The sequence below is a fragment of the Sorex araneus genome, chromosome 5 (genome assembly GCF_027595985.1).
Source record: "Sorex araneus isolate mSorAra2 chromosome 5, mSorAra2.pri, whole genome shotgun sequence".
NCBI lineage: Eukaryota > Metazoa > Chordata > Mammalia > Eulipotyphla > Soricidae > Sorex > Sorex araneus.
The window spans coordinates 102,811,554-102,830,568 of record NC_073306.1 but is presented as its reverse complement, the minus strand read 5'-3'; the positions used below and the strand labels follow the sequence as shown (position 1 = coordinate 102,830,568).

Genomic DNA, 19,015 nt, shown 5'->3' with positions numbered 1-19,015 from the left:
AAATGCTCATGGAAAATCAACACAAACTTTTAGATAACCATGGAAAGACTTCTTATCTTTCACCACAATAATAAGGTATCTCCTGCAAGTTACTCTTAAAGCCAAACGTACATCTGCAGGTTGCAGAGTCGGAATGAACAGCCTGCCTATCGACATGGGCCTATTCCAGCCAGGAGATCTCTGAGACTATTAAAGGCAACCTTTTCTGAGTCTGACTCCTTCACTGCAGGTCAATAGACTTCATTCCACAATACAAATTTCCAACCAGAATGCTTTCAAAGTTGGACAGCCACAGAAGAAAAATAACTAAAATGAATCTGTCATTGAAGAATGTCTGAGGACAAGATTACAAGTGAAAACATTTTTATACTCTGGTGCACTATCTGGCCAGTTTGCTTTTTTTCCCTGATAGGACTTTGGTGTTTAAACCAGAAGATGGCAAGTGAAGTCCGATTCCATGAGCCTTGTTCTTTTTTGTAATCACAGTCTCTGGTCTGTCTGTAAACTGATTTTTAAGACATTTCTGGAGCTTCTTAAAGTGACCCTGCTGGTCAATTAGAATTTCTTTTAACTTTCCTGAATTTGTTTCTTCAGCTGTAAAACAAATGTAATGATCTTTACTTTGCTAAGGGACTGAGCAAAGTAAGTCTCTGTTATTTACTTTTCAAAGTAAATAACAATGAGGAGAGAGTGTGGAAACTGGAATAATACATATTCACAAAGGGTCAGAGAAGGATAGATGCAGATATAATCAGATACAATTGTTATTGCTAATTTTTAGGGTAAACAGTATTCTGTCAAAATGATTTCCATCTCAGATGTTCCATAGCAAGCTTAAGGAAGACTTAGTGACAAGTAACAACATGGAAAGTTGGCCTATTATCTGTGATGTAGACAAGCCTTCCCTTACGGGGGCAAAACAAAATCCACATACACATGTGTTTATGCTATCCCTATATACATACATTAATATAAATGTTCTAAACTTATCCCTCCTTTAAGAAAAATATACACAATTATCAGGTTTAAATTATTCGCACTTAGTTCTTTGTCTCCAGTTATACTGTGTTCTTTTGTGCTGGTAAAACAACATGTGCTTTAATTAGCAAATATCTGTAAATAATTTACTTGCTTTTCAAATACAACAGAACAATGGAGTCAATTTTCACATACATTTACCCAGCATGCATGCAGGTCTGAAGTCAGACTCTCCTTTTGTTCAATAACTATACCAAGCTGTCCAAATCTTGCTGCTCTCCTTGGTGGAGGGTGGCCTGGGAGGCCAGAAACCTGGTAGCAACATCCTATTCTGCATGACCCCACAAGGCAAGCACACAGAACATTGAGCCCAAGCGAAAACAAACTCCTATGATCTCTAACCCTGAAGCCTTCTCCAAGGAACTTGGAAGTGTGCCAAGGGCAAAGGGCACTGGAGTAATGGCTATGGGACACCAGCGCTCTGCTGCCCCCCTGCCCCCCAACAGTGTGAGCCCCAAAACACAAGGCACAATATATGAGGCCTATTAATCACCAAATCTCATCTAGGCTCTGCAGGGTTAAAACTGGGCGCTGTTGCATGCAGTGCAAAGAAAGATGTTAAATCAAATGAGAATGACTGCTCCAGGACTGGAGGCACTATTATTTTGAATAAGATTGAAAAGGCCAGAAAAAGCAATTCAAAAACATTTCAATTATGTATTTCCCAGAACTACATCTTTGAGCAACTAATGCAAATGTTACCACCACAATAAAACTTCTTCCCACATAAAAGCATATAAAACAGGTTGAACAGCATATACTTTATATATCATATGCATATTTTTGACTATTAATAAAAAATTCAAAATCTATGTATGCTTTACTCTCCCAAGCAATACAGTAATTATGATTAAGGGACAGGCAGCACAAAAAGAGCCAATTTATCTTACTCGTGCTCAGGAATACTATTGTGTAACTAAGCAACTAAAGACAAAATATGGTCTAATTAATTCACTCCTATGCTTATTTAAAAGACACAATTAGAACATTTTTATTTTCCAGCCTGCACAGTAGCTCAACATGCTTGAGGGTGTAGAAAGCAAAGCCTATTATTCTCAAAGACAAGAGTTTAATGTTTAGTGCCACTGATCAGGCTTGGAGCTCAACTATGGGAGGAGGGGGTGTTGTTTCACAGTCAAGGGATGCTGGAGTCCTGAGTAAGCAAAGGGCCGGGGATATGTTTGAGGGGCCACTCGACTGACTCGCAGCACTACAACTCCACCCTGTTTTTCTCAGTGTCACAAGGACGGAGATGGGACTTTGAACTTGATGGTCACATGGGCAAGGACACCCACCACTCTATGCCTATTTATACAGCCACAAAGATTCTATAGAAAATTCATGTAATTAAACCACCCGTCCTAGTCTGCGTGATAAATGTCAAATATCCATCTTTAACGCTGCTAACAGTGCATCTGATTTTAAAAGCAGAATTAATTTACGCAAGTGTGTGCTAGAGATGGATGCCATTAGCATGATTCTAAAGCACCCTTTCAATAATCATCATCATCTGCATGTTTGAAATGTGTTGTCAGTGTGGAGGCTCACAGTCCAGAATTCAAGCCAGGCTCTTTGGAGGTGAAGGTCCAGGTTCTAATCTCCAGCAAAGTAGTAAATATCACTATATACCTTTAAAAAAAAAAATCTTCCTTGAACAAGGGCACAGGAGCAGGCTTTTTAAGAAATGCAGGAATCTCTAACTCTATTTCTGAGAGATGAATGAATCCTTAAGTCGGCAATCAATAAATTTATTTTAAATTTATCTAAAAGCCAAGCCAGCAGGTAATCACTAGCTACAATAATATTCTGAGTAGACTATGGCAAATATCCAACTGCCCTAGACATTAAAAACGCAAGCCAATGCATTAGATTTGAGCAATTATATTCTCAATATTGGTTAAAACTAGACTTTGATAAATGAGCTTGAGTCATGTATCACTAGATGTCACTATGAACAATGGTACGCTTTATTAATAATTAATAACTAAGTATTTACACATATGGACTCATGTTCTTCATAAAAATAACATTTCCTTAACATGTGCCTGCCACTCTAAAGAGAGGTTTTAATTGCTTGCAATTTTGACTTGCCGTCAAACACATGGCCTGGTTAGGTTGACCAGTCTGAGGAGCACGCTGGCCTATAGAACTGCTAAGTGAAACTTGGGTGAGGGGTGATCCCTCTTCCCTGAGGTCCCGTCTTTTTCACAGAAGCCCAAAGCCCTGACTTTTAATGGCCTAATGGTTCCAGACTGGAGAACTACTTAAAGACATGAAGATGCTAGCACAAGCCTGATTATTCACGCCCAAATACTCACTCATTTCTTTGGTGAGTGCTTTTCAAATTGTTTCACACTTTTTTATTTCCTATGGCACAAACTGACAACAGATTTTTAGAAAAGAAAGAAAGGCGTAAGACGAAGTGCAAAAGCTGGCCACCTGTAAGTGATGGCTCACAGGCCCTCTGCCAGAACCAAAGCCAGGCAAGCTTTAAGAAAGCAGGCCTCGGGAGAGAAGGCATGTTAAGTATGTCATTCAGTCATTCAATAAATACTGAATAGCACAGAATACTGTGGGAGATCCGCAGGGGAGTAAGACACATTCCACTGCTCCTGATAGATCTATACTATGGTGGGGAGGGGCGGGGGTGGGGCAAAGGAAAGAAAATAGATAACTATCACTTAAGACCTAATCTGTAAACTACATGGGAACTTAAAACCAACCATTTGTCTCTAAGATCTGAGAGGGCAGGAATTTTTCTGTCTTGTCCACTACTGTATCCCCAAAGCCTAGAACTATCTCCGGCATAAAGTAGGTGGTCATATAAATATGTTGAGGGAACTAGCATTCAGAGATGAAAACATTTCTTTCTGGTTTCCAGAAAGCTCATGAGAGACTACAAATAGCCTTAGTTATTATCTGCTTTAAGGAATACAGACACAAGCATCTGATGGCTTTGCTCAGTTGTCTCCTTGGGAATGGACCATGAGTTCTTCCAGGGCTGAAGGCATTCTCCTTTACCTCTGAACCCCAGAGTGCAGCACATGGTAGGTCCTCACTTAAGACCTAAGGAGTTAAATACATTTATTTTCCAAAAGTATGCAACCAGCAAGCCTTACTTTAAACACAGATTGCATTTATTTTCGGTACAATTCACCAAATGCTATATATTTTTTTCCATTATTTTAATCAGGTGTTGATTTCTTCTATCAAGACTGACAGATCACTTTGAGAAAAAGGGCCACATCACACATTGTTCTTAAATCATCTCTGTTCTTTGCAGAACAATGAGCATATGGTCAGTATTTAGCAAGTAGATTTTTATTGACCAAAGAAAGACAAAACAGGATTATGTGTATGTGTATGTATATATATATACATAACCCTTTCAACATTGAGTTCTTAAGATTTAAGAATCTAATATATTACATGAAATCTTAAGAATTAGACTCAATGTTTAATATATATACATATTTTTGACATATTCAATTTTTTAAAATATTTATCAGGTTTGAACCTTGTTCCAAACCATAGAAAAAAATATAAAACAACGTTTCGTATTCCAAATCAATTCCATATACTGAGGGTCTTTTTTGTAAAGGACAAAATAGTAAATAATTTGCACTATTTGAGCCATATGGTCACTGTCACAACTACTCAATCTGCCAACTGTAGCTTGAGAGCAGCAGTGATAAAGAACATGTCAACAAATGAGGCTATGCTACAAAAAAAAAACTTTATTTACAAAAACAGGAAGTAGTCCAGGTTTAGTCCTCAAAGCCTTAATTTGCTGATGCTTGTCACACTCTTTATAAATTCTCTCCATATAATTCACTGGTTCCATATAATTCTAGTTCTAAAGGAACTATTAGGCAGAGAGGAAGTCAGAAAACCTCAGTTTCTTTGGCTTAAGAACATTACAAAAATAAATAAATAACTGTTTATTACTATACCTACCATTCTCTGAGATCTTGGAAAAGGTGCCAATACTTGTTGCCAGACCCTTTCCATTATTATTCCTAATTCTCTCAAGAAAGTAGAAATCATTGAACCCTTTTTTTTTTTGCTTTCTTTGGGGGTTGCACCTGGTGTTGCGCAGGGTGGAATCCTGGCTCACGCACTCAGGAGTTATTCCTGGAAGTGTTCGAAGGACCATGTGGGATGCTGGGAATCAAACCCGGGTCAGTCACTGTGCTATCACTCCAGCCCCAGACTGAACCCATTTTTATTTTTTATTTTTTTGCTTTTTGGGGTCACACCCGGCTATGCACAGGGGTTACTCCTGGCTCTGCACTCAGGAATTACCCCTGGTGGTGCTCAGGGGACCATATGGGATGCTGGGAATCAAACCTGGGTTGGCTGCATGCAAGTCAATTGCCCTACCCGCTGTGCTATTGCTCCAGTCCCTTGAACCCATTTTTAGATGAAAAAACGGAGGCTCTGAAAAGGTAAGGATATTTACTGGAGGCCAGTGAGATAACTTAAGAAACCTAGCAGCTTTCTAAAGCAACAGTTCACAGCTGGAAAAGAGGCCATGGCCAGAAAAGGACAGCGCTGACCCAGCACCTCCCGGATCTCCAAACATGGCTGCCTAACTCTAGGTGTGATAAGATCAGGCAGGCTTTTAAAAATCCCGTTGATCCAGTTGGCAATATACTTCAAGAGTAAAACCAAAATCCTTAAGGAGTCTTTCAGTTTGATGACATGTAGAACCAAGCTAGGGATGAAAGCCAGTCTGATTTGAGGGTGCCTACTCTGGCTTTATATCCTGGCGACTAATCTGATGCCACCCTCATAGAGAAAAGCTTGCTTTAAGACTGATGCTAATGGTCTCAAGTTTTATTCAAAAAAATAATATTAATGATAATAAGAATAAACATTATTCAGCAATCTACTATGTAGCAGTCTCACTTTTTTTGTTTTGGGGGCCACACGCTGTGACAATCAGGACTTACTTTTGGTTCTGTTCTCAAGGATCACTCCTGGCGGGCTTGGGGAACCATCTGTGGTACTGCGGATTGAACCCAGGTCTGTCATGTGCAAAGCAAGCACCCTACCAGCTGTACTATCATTCTTGTCCCCCAAGCTCAGTTGTTACCACCTCACATGGATCAACTCACTTTATACTTCAAATAAGTCTAGAAAATTAGGTACTATATTTCCATTTCACAGATTAGAAAAATAAAGAACAGAGTGTCTAAAATAACTTGCCCAAGGTCACACAACTACAGTAAGACTGTTGGAAATATGTAACTCTGGGGTGAGGTGATAGATCAAAGGGCTGGAGCTTTGCAAGTAGAAGGCGGGATTTTACTAGTCATCATATTGTTCTCCAAGCACCACCGCTGGGGCTGGGAATCCCCTCTAAGCACCAACAGCTTTCCCCTCCCCCGTTAATTAATAAATAAGTTCTTTTAAAAAATAATTTAAAGCAGGATGATATTGGAGAGTCATAGCTTACTTTTAGAATGCCCTGTGCAATGTCTTACTGTGTTCATCTTTCCTTGACATCATTATTTTACTCATTTACAGTCATACTTGTCAGTGACCAGCAAAACTTTTTGTAAATTCCAGCAATGACTAGTCAGGCTGAAATTCAAGCATGCACACCCACCTCTGCTAAGAAGGTATATTGCTAATGGATTAAGCACTTGGCAATATGAGAATGAACATTATCAGAAGTTACCTAGTAATAGAACCACTTATTCATCTATTTCGCCATTTTCTTCCTCTGAAGAGTTACTGAGTGTGGCAATCATGGATTATTACCAAAGACATTCAATTCTTTACGTATGTCCTATGCTATTGATTGTCATAGTAATTTAAGGCAGTGTCATGATTTAGTTTGGGGACTTTACAAAAAAAGGTTTATCACATTTGTTGTCTCTAAATTAAGAATATCTATAATTAAGGCACAATAATCATGACTCTTCTGTTTATTTTCAATCCTTTACACAGTTTATAAAGTGTACCTGCACATACTGTGACTCCTGATAACAACAATCTAGTCAGCCTTATCATCATTTCTATTTTGCTGCTGAAGAAACCAAGACTCAGAGGGCTTATGATTACTCAAGGTCAAACAAATATAAGCTGTAGAATCAAGATGTGACTCTAGAATGTTTTCCCTTAACACCAGTGTGAAGGCAGCACCTGATATAAGTCTGTAATTCATTATCATAATTATTGAAACTAAAACTAAAATGTAATGATTATTAAGAATGGTATTATTCACTCTTAATGCTTTTTATCACAGGCTAGCATTAGCTAAACTTTAAATTAAAGAATTATTGTGCTACTTAAATATCTAGTGACCTTTGGCAAAGCTAATCGACTAGTCATAGTTCTAAAATGTACAAGGAACTGCCCCAATAAGACACACCTCTAGAATACAGTATGATGCATATAGCTCTGGTTTCAGTGGAAAAATAAACTAACCCTAAAGTCTAAGAACGCCTAGGAGCTGCCTAATGACGTTTGGCAAATCACATAACCTTTCCAGGATTCTGTCTCTACCTGTAAAATGGGCACACAAAGTCATGCCTTTTCTACCCTTGGGCAATAAGAAAAACAGTCCTCAAGAAGAGCTCTCTGTAAATCATAACAAACCACACAGGGACGCTATTTCTCACCTCACACAACAATCATTTTCCTGCTCTTAGAACTGACATCTTTATATTTCAAGAAATCGGGCAGAGACAGAATGGTTCTCTTCCACCAAATCCCATCCCAAGTTCTGCCCGGTCCTTTGGAAATGGATGCTGATGTCAGCTCAACCAGGAAATTATTAACCTCCATTTGGTTACTTAAAATACACTGTACTGGCTGATTAAATGTGCTGAACATTTTCTCCAAGTCACAGCACACATCCCCAAGAAACCTCTCTCCTTCAGTTACACACAGCAAATAGTAAATGCATCATTCAAAACTATTTAAAATCAATAATAAAAATCATTTCATAGTATATAAACAAGTTAATGGAGTAAGTGAAAACAAAGCAAATTTCTTAATGAGAGGGCCCTGTTGCCCCCTCTAGGTGCCAGCAGTAAACGCTGGCTTCTGCAGGCTCCCCTCCAGACTGCTGCTTGCTGCTCATCGCCTAATGAATGACTAACTTAGGCCAGGGGGGAAATGACATCACCAGGGTGGAAAACCGATCGGCACCGGGAAACTTTCTACCTGCTTTACATTTGTCATAATTATTTTGCACAATGCAGTCTGCATTTGCATAATTTTGAGGCGTGTCATTATCTCAATTGAAAATTGTTTTAATATGGCTGAATAATTCACAATGACATCAGCCAAAGTCCTAATGAAATATACAAGTATAATCATACAGCTAATTACCAGCCGTGTTAGCATTAAAAAACAAATCATGCATAATATTAGACGATGTATATGCAGCTGAGGATTATAAATAGAGTCATCTCCCTCCCCGAACCCCCTAGAGTTTACTTTTAAATGGCAAGATTAATTTTCTCAGGTATGGCTCATATAGCAGTGACGAAATGCACGGATCATTATAATGGTTGGTTTTCAATGTCCCATAATAAACAATTTGGAAAAAATTCCGCATGCTTAAACATTTCTCTGTTCACTACCAGCAATTCTAGCTGAAGCAGCCTCTCCGCTAATACAGTTTTTTATTCTTAAATCATAATTCACTATTAATTACACAGAAATTAAAACTGAAACAAATGGTGGGTCAACTAGGGGTCTTTAAAAATACTCTAATTTCAATTCAAAAAGAAAAAAAAAAGAAGAAGAAAAAAGTGACCACAAAATATCCCATAAAACACTGAATAATTTCCTTCTGGGTTTAGTCAGAAGTCTATTAGGCACCGGCTCTTTTCTGGATATTTAATCCTTCCCTTTTCCAGATCACAGGCCATGTTGAAGTAATAAATTTGAAAAGCAAATAATAAGAAATCAGGAGGGGGGAGGGGGAGAGCGACAGCTGCGCAGGAAAGTTGGTCGGGGGAGGAGGCCAGAGCTAGACCTTGGGAGGGGGAAAGAGCTCAACCTGTTGGTAGGTTGCAGGATTTTTCACAGAATTTCAATACAACACCTTTTGTAAAATTGCAGGCAGACGTCGGGATATATGAACGTTTAAACCCCCAAAGCTGGCCTGAGAAGGGGGAGGGAAGGGGGGAGGGAGGAGGGACCAAGGGCGGGGCTTATCTCCGAAGAGGCCGATCCGAGGACGAACGTTTTGACGAACTCCGGTAATTAACCGGCTTAGACCACTGATGGGGTAATTCGATCCGGGGTGGGGGAAAAAGGGAGTGAACTGGCGACGCCAAAACTACCATCCATTCCATCAATGCAAGGAATTAGGGGAAAGGTTGGAAGGCGGCTCGGGGATCGAGATAAGTTCGCTGGGTGGGAAATCATTCATTTAACAACAACAACAAAAAAGCTCCTTCCACCTACCTCGAAAGCTCGAGGGCCTGGCACCTAGGAAGCTGACCTCAAAAGTCTCACTCTGATTAGCTCGGGCCACACAAAGCCAGGCCAGGCTTCCGCGAGCCCTCCCGCGCCGCCCAGCACTGGGCACTACCTCCCTGCCCCCCGCCCCCGAATAGTTCCCGGGGTAGGTAGCACGGTACCGAGGTCGGTCAGCTGACGAGGGGAGTCCGCAGAACTGCGGTCACACACCAAATGACAGAGGCGAATTGCAGGGAGACCGCCCGGCGCCCGGTGACAGGCGGGCTCACCTCGGGCGTCCTCCCCCGCGGCCGCCCCGGAACGTGCCGCCCAGGCTCGGTCCTTCCCCACCCGCCCCAGGAGCGGCGTCTGGGCACCGAGGGCGCGGGACCCGCAGGGCCGGGGGGCGAGCACATTCCCCCTCTGCCCCTTCCCTCTGCCGCCTCCGTCCCATACATCCCCCCCCCTCCACACACCCGATCGCGCTGGAAGACGTCCACTTTGCGTGGAGTAATTGAAAACTAGAACATCAAATGGCTTGTCGCGGGCGGGGAAGGGGGGTGCGAGGGGGTGGGGGCGAGAGATAGTTGTTAATGCTTAACGTGTTTGTGCCGGTTACAGGACCGCTTTGAAATCCGCCCGGGCAGATCTGCAAGTTATTTGAATGTATTATTCCAGTACCTGTCATTTATCACTTTATTCAACACGTCTTTGCCAACTCAATAGCTTTTGATCTCACTCTGTCTCCATTTCGTAATTTCCGCCCTCTTAAACATATCAAATACTTACTTTAAAAAAAAAGTGAACAATATCGAAACCCACCGAAAGAAATCCACCCAGCCCCGATTGAGCCACACGCAAAGGTAAATTTTCAAAAAGGCAAAAAATGATTTTTTTAAAAAAAAGCATAAGATGTTCAGAAGCAAGAAGGCGAACGAACACACACACACACACACACACACACACACACACACACACACACACACCCTTGAACAAAACCCTTCTTGAACAAGTTATTTGATCTTGACTAAAATCAGCAGTTGGATCCTCTTTGTAAAGCTGACAGCCAAACTCTGACAATGGCAAAATACTCCAGCCCCAGCTAGTGGCGCTACCCCTTTAAAAAAGGAGTCGATCCTGCTCGCCTGCAGAAGTGAATACAGTATTTTCAAGCTTGCCCAGTAATAAGCATTACTAGGAGGAAAATAATAAAGAAAGAAGAGAGGGAGATATAAGTTTACCACCTCGCCATGGTCGCTATTTCTGCCCTGGGGAGTGTCTTCTGGGAGGAAATAAAGTTTAGAGCTGGATAAAAGTTGCCGGCTGGTCCTCTCTTCCCACAACAGCTGGAGCTCCGCTATGCAAATCGGATCCTTTGGCGTACATCTTACAAAGAAAAAGTCGCCAAGGGACAAAATTCTTGGTTTGCCTTCAAGGTGGAATTGAAAAGCCTTGTAGAAAATGTAAGGTCCGTGCAAGCCACACGGTGAGCCGACCCACTGCAGGGGGGGGGGGGGGGGGAGGAAAAAAACACCAAATAAATAATGTAGCCATCAGAGCACAAACATCTATTCCCAAGCACACATTTACACACAGACATCCACACTCAATACAGAAGAGCTAACAGATATAACGCTGGGTGGGAAAATAATAGAGCCCACAAATTTTCTGCCTCCCTTAAAAAAAAAAAAGAAAAGGGAAAACTCCGGCCCCCGCCCCCAGCCCCCCACCCCCAAACCCGGCCACCTCGTCCTACCTCTCCATCTAAGGCGGTAAAATTACATTATGTATGTATGATAGTGCGGGGATTTCTTTAAACAATAAAAATGATTTGGGGGGATGCAGAGGGTAAAAGTTTGGTGAAAAGTTTGTGGGGGGTGTGGGTGGGTGCAAGGGTGTGGGTGAGCTGAGGGTCTGGGGGGTGCCGGAGGGTGCCGGGATCAGAGGAACGGAGGAGAGCGAAATACCTGGAGTGAGTTGGGCTCCATCTCGACGTTCTGAATTGATTGAACTCAACATTCTCTCCAAACTTGTTGGCTTGAATGGATTGCATCAGGTCCTGGCAGGGAAAAACATTCTCTGCTTCAGCCGGCGTAGAGTCTCAATATAAAACTGAGCTCTAGCCTCCCCTTTGGCACCAAAATGATTGAAAATATGTCCTAATATTTCTCTAACGACTCAATTTTCAGTTCCTGTCAAAATTGTGTCGGTTGTCTCCTTAATGTGGGTTGATCAAATTCATAATCGGGAGAAAGGCTCCATCCGATCTCGGCGGGAAGCTGATGAATCAAGGCAAAAAACGCATAGGAAGGTTTGTAAAAATAAAATCCACCCTAAAAATGTGTGAAGATGAGCTCTCCCTCTTCCCAATCTCCCTTGTCTAAGGATGTCGTCTGATGAGATTTTTGGAAAAGACGAGAGTTAGCGAGCTCCGCTGTGCATCTGACAGGACCTGCTTGTATATGTCTAATATAAAGAACATTTCCTGCAGAGATTCCGGGGCGCTGCTCCTCTTTCTAATGCTCCTTAGCAGATTTGCTGTTATTAGACATGTAGATTTGTTTGATAGTTAAATTACGCTTCCTCACTGCCATGTTTTCGAGAACTAATCTGTTAAATTATCTTTTGATGCCTATTTACATGGAAGGGAAAAGTGGGTTATCGATTATATAAACATATAAATATTAATGCATTTGTTCGCTTCGCAAAAAATACTCAGCAAAAAAAAAAAAAACAGAAAGACAAGTGAGCAGTGCACACACATCTCAGGATTTTGCAAACAATATTGAACGGACAGCGACTGCATTTAGGGACTGGAACAATAAACGATGCATGATAAATCAATAAATGCGAGCTGCGAGTCTGCTCGGAATATGAATTCAGGCTCCCAGTTCTGCGTGTGCATTCTTTAATTTTGAAGTATATACACTAGTACGTGTTTACAATGCTGATGGACGCCAAGGGCGCTCTCAAATGATAATGTGTTTATATAACCCGGCGCTACAGGAATAATATAACGACTCCTACCCCACCCCCACCTCCTCCCCCGCCAAAAAAAGGGAGGGGAGCTTCCTCAATAATAGTTTGAAACCGAAAAAATTCATTTGCAAACTAGTTAAATACTACCAGAAATTAAGCTGTTGAAAACGGGGGTCATGAAACGTAAGACAATAAAGGCTTTAAATGTGTATATTTATTGTTCTGGAGCCCTGGAGCATTGCGAGGTTTGCGTGCACGGCTATTATGCAAACACAGAGAAACTTAAGAGCGACAGAACAAGGAACAGGCAGACTGCAAAGCCCTCGCTCACTCCGACCCAGCTGCCGGTCCACCGCCAGGCTAGATTGCATTTTCACAGTGTTGATGTAAAATGGTGTACTCGCTTCCCCCACGCTCCCCCACCCCCTTCCCCGCTTTCCGCCCACTCCTTCCAGCACCCCCCCTCTCTGACACACACACCCCACTCCGATTTTATTATATTGGCACCAATCTTTCCAAAGTAGGTCTGGCAGGCTAAAAAAGTAAACATGTACTATATGGGGAATAAGGTCTGTATAGTATGACAGTTGAAACTTGATCTGTGATAAAATTACAGGATGTTGAAATTACTAGTAAGCTATTTTTAACGCTTTCGCAACGTTTCACCTCTAGTCACAGCATCTAGATGAAACAGGATTACTTTAATGAAAATTATATTCACATGGCTGAAGTTAATACACCCGACAGAGCACAAATGCCTCATATTCAGTGACTTGAGGTGGAAAGACCCTCTGTGTGTATTTTTATGCCTTTCATAACGTCTGCGTCTGCTGCAGTAAGAATTAGGGCACTTAACATTATCTAAACCACATTTTTGATTCAGAACATGGGGAAGTAATAAAAGGCAAGATCTATCTCGTTTCTATACACACAGAGATAAACGAAAGAAAATGGCAGATCCTCCAATTACAATAAGTAATAAAAGCTCATGCCAAAGAGCCGGTATTCTGAATGATGTTGAAACTATTTTAATAATTTAAAGTAATATCACAACTCTGCACCATGAAAGAGGACAATGTAACAATTTCGCAGACTCCCATCTTTTGCATTAGCCAAATTATGACTTGCACATCACTCTTTAATTATCTTCCTTGAAATTTCATCTGATCTTTCTATTTTATAAACATGGGTTACAAAGAGAAATTACAGCTCTCTTGCGCTTTCTCTCTCCCTTTTTAACTTTATGATGCATACTGCAGACATTTGATTAGAATAACCCATTTTGTTCATTTTTTTACATATGAATGGACTTGACTGAAGAGCATTTTGCATATTTTTTTAAAAACTGCACACATTTGAAGTGCCTAAGGCTTCTGTGAGTCTCTATCCTGTTAAATGTATATATATACACACATATATATATAGTTCAAGAAATCTTATATTAAAAAACTTGAGTTGCAGTATTTTGACAAGATCATATTTGAGATCGGCTGTGAGTCAGTTTCCTGTATGACCAATACAGCAGCATTTATGCAGGAAACCTCAAACAAATGCCTAAGGGTATCCCTCTATTGTGTATTAAATCTCTCAAAAAATACACAGCTCTTTACAGCATCGAAGCAACTTCTGCTATTTGGTGCTATAAGTCTTTTAAGTGTCTATAAGGGACTTCATCTAATTAGAAACCCAGTGTCTATGTCTCTTGAAGGTAGGCGCTGAGCTAGGCTGCATGCTGAGTAATCTCCCTTCTCGTAAACTCTGATAAGGTTTTTGAGATGTTAACAATTGCAGGGATCTAGGTCTGAATATTTTTGAATAGCTGTAGTCTTGTAATCAGATGAATGCTAAATTTTAAAACTGAGATCACAGGGCTTATCTTCCATCTCTTTTTTACAGCAGACCACCACCTCCAAGAACATAATAACATTTAGTATTAAATTTCTATTTTAATGATTAAACCTCGGAACCAATCTGGTGACTAGCTTTTAAAAGTACAGATCACAATAGTGTGTATTTACCAAAAAAAAAATAATGTACACACACAATCAAGCAATACCCCCCAAGATACAAATCCCCCTCTGTTTTACCTCTTTAATATGATGTTTGATAGGCACCTGTAAATTATCTGTGTAGCAAATATCCATACAAAGAAAGTTTCAATTAAGATAAGGAGATTGTATTGAAACAGTTCTTTGAAGTAATGTAGTTAATAGCCTGTTTGATTTCTGCTTGTGAGAGAGTAATAACGTGGATTCAAGGCTCCATCAATCACAGAGCAGATGTAAGACTTGAGACACAGGCACCCAGGGGAATAGAGGCGAACTCCTGCAGTGCAGGGTCCCTGGGCTAATGTAAAGTAAATACTCATAAGCAGATTGAATGTTGTAAAAAGACGATCCATTTAGGACAGTTATAATCATGAAAGCAACTGCTTTGTATATATGTATACAAAGTATATATATATATATATGTATATATATATATATATAGTAGCCAGGACTCACTGTATGTGTAACGTATGTGTGTTGGCAGTTCCACTGTGGATCCTTTATTATACTGAAACACAGGAACTTACATCTACCCGTCTGTATCAGTCACAGATCCAACTCTGTTTTACATATCTTATTTATTTCAAAGGTAAAATATTAAAAATCATTCTCACCTTTGGGGATTGGGTGGGGGAACATGGATACAATATTCAGTGTCTGTGAAATGTTTTATAAAGGATCAGGAGGATTAAGTTAGTTGCAAAAACCAGCAGTGACATAATTAGGCAGCTTGACTATAATAAACTGGACCATTAAAAAAAAAAGTACGGTTTAAAAAAAGAAGATCATTTAAAAAAAAAATTCATACCTCTGAGCACCTCTGGGCCTCTCCCTTCTCCAAATTGCAAAAGACAACTGAAGCATTTTTTGACCTTGGCTACAATAATCCTTCATGTTTTAGCACTTTAGTCAGCATTTTATCTACTAATTGCTACATACTACCGCATGTGGCTCGAATCTGCCACTGCAGCTTTCTTTTAATGGTGAGAGAATTGCTTGCTAAAGACTGGGAATTCAACCTGGCTCTTTCCTTTCTTCTTCCCCGACCCCCTCCCATGCCCCCCCCCCACCCCTTTTCAGCAAGAAGCCGCTCATTTTTCCAGAAAATGTCTTCTGGATCTGAACAGAGAGGGTGAATGGTTCCCTAAATGTCTCTCCACTGGTTAAACTCGGGCCACTTTAGGGGATCTCTGGGCACAGGGGCAGAGGGTGAAGGGGCTGGGAGGAGTGAGTGGGATGCAAGCGTGCAAGGAGGATCCTGATCTGAGCGGGACCTGCAGCCGCTTACGTAGCCCTGCACACAGGCCCCTTGGCCAGGCCACCGCTGGTTGGAGGTCTAGGACCCCGCGCTGCCCACCTGGGGACCTCTCTCTCTCTCCTTGCTTTTTTGATGGAGAGGTGAGGTTTGAGGGGGCTAGCCTCAAGGCAGCCAACTGCTTCGTAGATGGACAAGCCGGCACCGTCTGGAGTCCGCCACCGCCTGGTCCCTCCCGCGTCCCCGCCTGGCGCCGTCGCGAGCGGTGGGGGTGGGTGGTGTTATTAATAAGGCGGCCTCCAGCAGAGCAGGCTCGTCAAGTCTCAGTGCAACAAGTCTATTGGCTTGAAGGAGGATAAACCGGGTTATACGGGTCATTGCTTTCCAGGAGACCTCTAGTGGTCAAAGGTTGAGCTACAGCTCACATTGGGGGCTCAGATTTGTTCTCTGGGCGGCCGTGGGAGAGGGTCTCCAACTCAGGTCCGAGGGGTCAAGTCCTTGGGAAATATTTTTGTATATATAAAGCCAGAGCCCAGAGAGAAACAAGGAACTCAGAGACCGGGATTCCCCCAGGGAAGGGGTCATGTGATGTCCGTTGGGTAGGCTGGAGGCCGGGGTTCCTCAGGCTTAGTAGGCAGGGAGACTTCCTATCTTATCTTGATTTCCCTCTTGGGTCTGAGATTAATCAAATATTCTCAGGGAAGTTGGATTAAATTTGCTCCAGCCATTTCCAGCTACAAGAGCGTCGCCGAGTCTGTTTGTTTTTTAATAATTTGTAAATTAAAGGCAAGCCCCACTCCCTCACCCCGATCATAAATACACCCAAATACCCCTTAAATTTAACAAATGATTGCCTTCAAGTGCCCTTGACATTTATGGGTTATTTAGTTTAGAAATAACTGAGCCTTTTTTTTCCATCTTTTTTTCTTTCTCTCTGTTTTTTAAAGCTCATGCACTGCAGTGGTGCACTTTTGGCTAAACTGTGACCTTGTCTCTCAATCCAGAAAGCCATACCCAGTAGGTGAGGTCCTGGGCTTCAGACTCATTTGTGACCCACATATTAATAGGGAATTCAATCAAATCGACTGCCAGCATGGTATTAAATGCATTGCTGGGAACAGATATCCCAGATTACCTGAAAATAGAGGTCTTAGCTATCTTAAGTTATTAAAATAAATCTTGCCATACCTGATTAAAAAGCAATAAGAAGACAAGAAGTGTAAAGACATGGAGTCTTGTTTCCGCTGTGTTTCTCACACAGTGTCTCCTAAACTTTACTCTGTGCAGTTTCAAGTACATGTTAATGATGTCTTCTATTTGGTGATTTATAACTAAAATTACTTGACAAGCATTAAGTAATTCATTACTCAAAGCAGAGAGAATATGGTAGGTAAATCACCGGACTGTAAGTTAGGGGACCATTCCTCACTGATTTTTCTCTGTCCCTCATCTATGACTATAATTATCTATAGCACTCAAACCCTAATTCTGGTTTTATTGGAATTTCTCATATAATTATGGCAGAATTAGTCAGACCGGTCATCAGTGCTGTGGCAGACGGCTGTGCTAGGTAGTCAGACCAAACCCCAGAAAGTACCAGTAAGCCACTTGGCTGCTTCCACTACACTTTGCCATGCCACCAACTGATATTTTTATGACTTGTTATTGCAGATTGAAATATGTAAATGTAATTCTCTTAGGGAGTAAAGAGATCTGATTACTTCAGAAAAATGGTATAGCAATAATAGTAATAATATTATATATGTACTCGTTTTCAGTAAGCTTTGGCGAAAATGAAATCAGGAAGGGTTGTCCTCGAAAAGTGAAGAAGTCAGATGAGTTTCACAATGCCACTCTTGGGGTCTGCTAGAATCAGCTCTCACAGATTTGCCAGAGCTGAGTGTTAACAGTCTCAGGAATTTTTGCAATCTGGCTATTAAATGCATCTATTATTAAACATAAAATTATTTAAACTCACCATCAAGTCAATTATATTGAAAATAAAGTTAATACCTACTCAAAACTCATCACTTATGTTTTACTATTTTCCATATTTGAGGTTATTTTTCACCTTTTGTATTTTTATGTCTATATTACCATTAATGTTGCACTACTGCACATCTCTTACCAACCAATTGTCCAATGACAAGGTTTTAATAGCTTGAAGTTGATGATGCGGGAGTAATTAGACCATGAAACTTTGTAAACATTACAAAACATGGTTTGGTTTACTGTTTGTTTTTAGACTTAAAAAAATGATGGAGAAAAACAACCAAAAGATGTGAAATTTAATTTCAGGTGTCATCTTGATTGGGACATAAAGTGCCTAGATAGTAGGTCAAACACTATTCTAGAAGTCTCTGTGAGGATGTCTTTGGGAAATTACCATTTGAATTGATAGAGTGAAGCTGATTCAGCCCTTTTTCTCTAAAATAAGGAACACACTTACCCTTCTCTTTTTCTTCCCTTATGTTACTCTAAATTTCCTTAAATGAAACTATTTTGTTTCATTAAAAATAAATAAATAAATAAATAAATAAAATGGATAAAATATGGGTCTTTTCCAATAAGTTGAAATTCAAAAAGGAAAAAAAAGAAAAACAAACAAACCCTACTTGCTTACTTTAGCTGGGACATGGATCCTTTACACCCTTTGGACTCAAAGCTGAAGTACTGACACTTTATAGGTGTGCCGTCTGCCAACTTTGGACTGTAACACACACTATTGGTTCTCAAGCCTTTGCACCTGAAATAGAACTATGTATCAAATCTCCTGGGTCTCTACCTTGGCATTGGTAAATCTTTGGACTGCCAGGCCTCTATAAGTCATATGTACCTTTGCATATATTATACATTCATGATAGATATGAGGACAGATAGTATGCATATATACACTACTCAGTTATGATGCAATTATACACATATTTGCAGGCATAAACTTTATGTACACATTATATATCATAATAGGTACAACATATATTCTCTATATGCATGAAGATATTTTTTTCTAATTTTATTGAATCACTGTATGTACATATTTTTAAATCTCAGTTCTATTTCTTTGAAGAACATTAATACACAGATAAATACACTATAGCCTATTAAACTATTATTAACAAAAAACTCAGAAGTAGTTGAAAGCTGTTATCTAATTTAGTAAAGAAGTTGCCCATGTCATTGATAAAAGAAAAGAATCTGGGATATCTTTTTTAACTGTTATCTTAATCTTTAACATAAAAATGTTAGCCAGTATTCAAGTCAGAACTAA

General features: G+C 40.5%; 1 protein-coding gene across 3 annotated transcripts in view; it reads right to left on the bottom strand.

Moving 5' to 3' along the window:
• The window catches only part of ARID5B (AT-rich interaction domain 5B), a 198,725-nt gene extending 187,186 nt beyond the window's left edge, over positions 1-11,539 (bottom strand). For 2 of the 3 annotated variants that reach the window (XM_004616517.2, XM_055139448.1), the window contains exons 1-2: positions 11,433-11,539; positions 10,710-10,964 (exon numbers count right to left, since the gene is read on the bottom strand). In XM_004616517.2, the coding sequence (XP_004616574.2) occupies positions 10,710-10,964; positions 11,433-11,453 (276 nt within the window). In that variant the 5' untranslated portion in view covers positions 11,454-11,539. Of the gene's footprint in view, positions 1-9,471; positions 9,548-10,709; positions 10,965-11,432 lie in introns of those variants that run through there. The other variant, XM_055139449.1, reaches the window with a different exon arrangement.
• Positions 11,540-19,015: the final 7,476 nt, after the last annotated feature.